The 6,700-nt window shown below is 30.7% G+C and overlaps 1 protein-coding gene across 1 annotated transcript in view; it reads right to left on the minus strand.

Moving 5' to 3' along the window:
- Positions 1-5,313, minus strand: part of LOC139482578 (proton myo-inositol cotransporter-like) — a 70,080-nt gene extending 64,767 nt beyond the window's left edge. Inside the window, exon 1 of the mRNA XM_071266495.1 lies at positions 4,716-5,313. Within this exon, the coding sequence (XP_071122596.1) occupies positions 4,716-5,148 (433 nt within the window). The 5' untranslated portion in view covers positions 5,149-5,313. The remainder of the gene's footprint in view (positions 1-4,715) is intronic.
- Between the last annotated feature and the right edge of the window lie 1,387 nt (positions 5,314-6,700).

The raw sequence follows: 6,700 nt of genomic DNA on the forward strand, positions 1-6,700 counted from the left end.
GAAAAAGAAATTGACATATAGCTATAAAAATAATCACAATATTGGAATAAGAATTATAGTTCAAAAGGACAGGAAACGTTTATGTCACAAAATATATGAATGGTAATAGAAGATCTATATACCAATAACGTATTGATAGACAAATGGTTTCTGTATAATATGATCCCAAAATCAATGAGATTTTATCGTTGAGAGATTACGGAATTTTCTTTCTTTGGATTTTATCTTTATCCTTTCAAATGAATGGTACCCAATATGGAAATAAACGGTGCTTCTAAATATAATGCATTTTTTTTTCTAGATTCTATATTTGTTGCTTACAGATCTATGTGTATTTCAACATAATGTTTCCCATCATTGTTCATTGTTGTTATTGCAATTTCTAATCATTTATCAGTAAAATACATTTTTTATATTCGTTTTGGAGAAAAATCCAATTATGAGAATATTCGATTTTTTTTTGTTTATCTAACATTTACAATTCATAGTGTTTTAAGTGGCATGGAAATTAATTTACCCATTGTTATAAAAACGTGGCTCTAAGCAGTGAAAATCGTACAATTGACATATACGTTGTTTCTGATCATATAACACAAAAATATATCAACTTTTATTAAACGTTTCAGTAATGTAACAAATGTGTAATTTGTTGAATGTCACAAAAAAGCCTTCATAGTTAATAACTTAACTAAAATATTCAACGAAAACTCTATAATACATATCTTGTCTCAGGGTGCGAAATTTTCTCGTTTTGTTGAAGACCCATTTGTGGCCTGGTGCTGTTTTCTGTTCTTTGGTTGATCTCTTGTCTTGCTGACACATTCCTTTTTTCCATTCTTAATCTTACGGAATTTTATAGATCTGACCGGATATGAACACTGAATTCACCCAACAATTTTCTTTGACCGTTTCTTCATTTAGAATGTTTTTAATTGTCAAAATTTTGTCCAAAACTACACATGCTCTGATTCATTCGTAAAACAATTAAAGCATCCAAGATTATCGTTCTTTTACATAGTCGTTATTAGTGTTTATTTCGTCTCTTTAAATTAAACTAAGGGGTAAGGATAATAAAACGTTTAACGGAGGGCTACGCCATCGCTAAATTGCACCAAAATCTGTCAAACAATATTGAGACATGGATTATCAGATATTTAACTGATATAAGATGTATATAAATGCAATATATGAAACTGATAAAACTGTTAGAAGTACTTTTTATCGCTGGCCTGTGAAGTCAGATGGTTGTGTTGGAAGTTGCTACAACATGTACATGCATGATACTATTTGTTTGGTTAAATTGCAGTAAGTGTTGCTTTGTATTTTGTTTTGTGGTGTCTTCGGTGGGTTTTGTTTGGGGGGACTGGTTTTTGCCATGACGTTGTCGGTTATTCTTCGACATATGGTTTTTGGCTGTCCCTTTGGTGCATCATAGTCAGCTTATTGCTAAGGAAAACTTCTTTTTCATTTTATTATAGAATTCTGCTGCACTGTAAGTGCTCTATTCGACTGATTTCTGCTGTGATTTTTCTCTTCACTTTTGTTATATAACTGATTAAAAATTATATAGTCGGACACTAGTTTCATCTCGGACTAATATAAATGTCGTTATTAAAACATAGGCCTTATCTGAGTCTAGTCATAAATTTATGTTTAGACTTCTTTCACTTTCGAGTCAAACCCAGAACTTTTACTCGTATTTATCATTTTTATGGAAACAGCTTAAAAAGTGTCATATACATCATTAATTATCATAAACATCAGCGGAAAATTTTGATTGCATTAATTAAATTGAAAAAAGATATTAGACTAAGCTATATAATAATGAATTTGTGATTGCTATAAAATCATCAATTTCCAAGAAAATGTCGGCTAAGTCTGTTAGAATAATAGCCTCTTAATCAATGCCAGCTACAGGAACATGAATAATAGAAAAAGCATAAGCCTTCCTTGAATTAAACGTGATTTTCAACAGTTAATATTGCCTTAAACTCGTTTACTGTTTTATCAGATAATTTTCAGCAAGACTCCAATCAAGAAAGAGCCAGTGGACGACTTGATGAATCTAAATGCATGTATTGGGAGCTGTTTAATTTTAGTAAATTGTTCATTAGGATAATTGAGCTGGTTGACTTGATTTTTCATGTTGACAGGTTTGTTTTTTTCAATACAGTAATAGTTCAAAGAAAATATTGGAAAAGTTTCCACGCTGACAACAAATCGTATACTTGATCATTTTCTTAAGAAAATTGCTCGATCAATATTCATTCAATCACAATACGACACAATCTTATAACAGCTTTCTTTACATTGAATTATTCAGCAATAAAAGAAGTCTTCCGTAGAAAATTTACTGCCAACGTGCATTTCTACATTCTTACTGGTAATTACTTTGTATTAAACATGCCGTCCATAGAGTTTCTTCGGATACGAATAAACAATAAACAGAAGAGTTACTGCGTTGAGTAAGCATATTATTAGCACGTAATATCAAGAAGTTCCAAGCAAATATTGATCATGAATTTTTAAAGACATACTGGTGTAAAACGCCACTATAAAGGATAAAATTATTTTATGGAACTCCTAAATAGCTCATTTTGCGTACGTATGTACATTATTCGAACGGTTTGTTTAATGAAGTTGTTTTTCCTCTCTCAAATAAACCCATACATGAGCAACTTCGTTTCACTTTTTACGGTCAATTACCTTTCTTCTTGTGTCCGTCTCATTATTATCGAAACGTTGTAAAGAGCAGGTTCATTTATTATAAAAAAGACCTCAGTTTTTAATGACTCTAACGTAAGCCATTAATTTCTGGTTTATATTTGGATGTCTTTTATTTAGAGCAAATGAAGTTATATTACATAGCTGAGAGGATAATAAAGCAGATTGGCTCCTAAAGAAAACATTGTTAAACGCTCGAATAGAAGCGGATTGTTACGCCTAGAAGAACAATGTTTCGAGAGTTACCAAACCTGCTCTTTTACTCTTTTAGATATATGTTGTTTAATTAATCATACTGATTTTTCTATTATTAATGTCCTTTAAATCTAATATCATTGTCATGTTAGAAATTATTTATTTGAAATTTAATTATCGTCTTAAAAATTTATTGATTTTGGTTGTTCTGCACAATATGATGAGATTAAAATTGGTCACTGGATGAACCATATGTTAAGAGTAGAATGTCGCCCAGTGAAAAGCTGGAATCTTCGTACAAAATCAGTTCGTGAAATAACACATCGGCAAATATACATGTCAAACACATTATAATTAAGTATGGGTATAAATGTCACGCTATTAGTTTCTTTTTACATTTCTAGTAATGATATACATGCTCCATTTTTAAAATCGTGAATAACAAATAAAAAGTCTGAGTGGAACATATACATAATAAACTACCAAACTTAAGGGGTCTGAATACAGCAACAAAAAAGGAAACTAATCTTTTTCTGACAATTAACTGACTACAGAGTAGACGTTTTTGAGATAAAGCCTTTTTTTTAACTGAGGCTGCGTAAAATACCTATTAATCAACCAATTTAAAACTCCTAAAGAACACTAGTAATATTTTCAAATTAGTGGTGCACCAGATGAATATTTTCTGGAATGAGAACTGTTTTACAGATTTTAGGTAACAACATAAGGAGGCTAAGAATAAACTAAATATGTAACAATTAATGGAAAGCTATATAACTCAAACTACAGCAGCGATACATTATACCCAGATCCATCTTGTTGTTCTATAATACCTAAGAGTAAATTAAACCTAGTTTAATTATTTTAACAGCTGTCAGTTGACTAGAAATTCCGATATGTCTGAACAGAAATGTGATATTGAAATGAAAAGCAAACAATTTGAGCACTTTTAACCAGAAAAAGGAAATAAACCTATGCAAATAATCAATAGACATAAAATGAAAATCGCATTGTTTTGTGGTGATGCTGAAGTAATGAAAGCTTTGGTTGCAAATAAACTGGTAATTAATTTAGATCTAGATTTTTGTTATGTAAAGGATTGTTATAAAGTTTAACACATTTTTAGAAAGCCAAATATGAAATTGTAAAATAATTAATGCAAGAGAGATTTCATTTTTGTAAGGCTTAATTATATAACGATATTGGTCATGCATATTTCAAGTATGTTTTTTTTCTAAAAGAAATGCAAATCAAGTATAACTTTACAGTAAACGTTATTTTGGATACAATTTTTGTTTCGCGTGGCAAAACATTTTGATATTTCATGTTTGAATCTAATAGGAGGTATCTTTTTGTTATACATTAACTATCATCGACAATTTTTTGTAATATTTCGGACTTAATTTTGTACTATCCTTGAAATCTGATCATGACTTGGAGGAGCTAAAATTCTGTTGCTATCTTTTTTTTTTTTTTTTTAAACGCTGACAAGATTTGATATGTTTTATCAAAATCACGCCATGCTTTTAATCAAACTACGTATATGAAACCACGTACACAGATGTATTAAATATAATGAAAAGAACATTATAAGGATACACTTAAAAGCAAATGCTGAAAATATGGAAAACTATCACTATTTTCAGATTGCAAGTTGTTCATTGAGCGCCAAAAAAAACAAACCAATACGGTAACAATGACTATAAAAAATTAATATTGGCACAGTATATCATTTAATATGAAAATGATGAACAGGCCATTGTACAACCTTCTATAATCTTAAAAAACAATCTTACCTATTCCTGCTCCAACCACAACACGCCCTGCCAGTAGAAGGTATCGGTCTCTAGCTATACCCATACATAGCGCACCAATAGTGAAAATAATACTTGCGGACATTATAACCGGACGACGTCCTGCACGATCATTTAAACATCCCCCTATTAAGGCAAAAACAGCTGCAGCGGCCACAGTGACACTAACTATTAGTGCTTGCCAAACAGATGATAGGAGAAACTCGTTACGGAGGAGCATCATTGCACCAGAGATAACACCGGTGTCATATCCAAATAAAAATCCACCAAGAGCAGAGAAAAATGTCAAAACATAAACAAACGTTGGTGTTTTCTTTTTAGGAGCAATGCTGTCAATTTTAAGATCCAATTTTTCATCGTCTTGGTCATCATATAATGATTGTGGTCTCGGCCGGGTTCCATTTAACTTCCTCATTTCGGAAAAAAATAATTTGTATTCCTAAACACGCTCGGTGTATGCGACACTGGTAATTATTCCATTCCGTAGAAGCAACAAATGGTTTTAAGATTGATCAACAGTTAAGGGAAGTAACCCAGTGAGCACAACCAATCTCAATACATCACTGAAAACATTGCTTCTTTTGTTGATTGTTTATTGATTTTATATTGACACATGTGTATAATGAATAAACATACTAGTTCCCGATATACCCGATGTAGCTGACGTCAATCAATCGAACGTAACTGACCAATAATATTCTCAAACTCAGGAAATGATACCATTTACCTGGAAAACCAATCACATCACATCCAACGTGAAAAATTGTTGATTCCCTTTCTGAGATGTCTTTCGTAATTATCACTTAGATCAAGAGACAGCTGGGATAGCTTCGGAACTATTAACGATTTGGAGAATTATTGAAATTTGATACTAGTACTAGTTTGCATATGAATTCCATAATATACACGACAATGACATTTATTTGATTAGTATTATAATTTACATTTTACTTTACTCATATAATCACACGGTATACCAATAATTCTACAGGGAACGTTGATATTTCAAATGTCGTATCAGATTTTAATTTTAAATATTTATAGCGTTTCTATTTATACACGAATTATATATTTTAATGGTTTTCAGTAAAAATCGATCAATTTCATTAAAATACAATGTACACTGCCTTACTGTGAAAATGATTAACGGTTTTTTAAAACCGAATTAAAAAAAAAAATGAAAATGAATAATATGCTGAAATTTTAGAGAACATTATCAAAATCAATTAATGCTTTAATGAAAGGTTAGAAGGGAGAAAATCAAATCAGTGTTGATGACATTTGAGAGATGGAGAAGCAATCAATAAAAAAATGTCAGGAATAAGATTTGTCATTTATTCAAAAAGTTTGTCAAGCATAAAGAATTTAAAATTAAGTTTTATTAATGTTTTCTACATTGTAATTTGATTAAATTATGTAAACGTGAAAATTGATTTCATCTGTTTTACATATTTCAGCAGTATTCGTTATCGCAAAAGCAAGGCTTAACTTTTAAAATTAACAAAATTTCAACCTTTATTGCATTTGAATTCTAATTCTCATTATTAAGAAGTAAACGTCTATCCCCCTTGAAATTAATTGATTGAATATTGGTTGCTAAACTTTCAGTGACAAATAGTTCATAAGTATTTTAATTTACTTCACACTGGTATTGAGCGACCTGTGTTTTCAGATGATTTTTGTCGATTAATTTAAAAGTTCAATAATTCTAGAACGGTACAGTTAAAATCGTCAAAAAAATATACAGAACGGTCCCAACCCGTATAAGTTGTATTGTAATAAACGAATAAAACTCGATACTTTGCGATGTGTTACTTTTTATTCTCAAAATCTATACCAAAGGCGCCCATACAAAGTTACAAAGTCACGTCTTAAACATAAGACGTTAATACGGGAAACATAACGTTAACATTTGCATTATATTCTCAACATTAGGTTTGAGCTAAAATGTTTCAGCATAAAGCGGG

This window comes from Mytilus edulis, chromosome 1 (assembly GCF_963676685.1).
Source record: "Mytilus edulis chromosome 1, xbMytEdul2.2, whole genome shotgun sequence".
In the NCBI taxonomy this organism is placed as follows: Eukaryota; Metazoa; Mollusca; class Bivalvia; order Mytilida; family Mytilidae; genus Mytilus; species Mytilus edulis.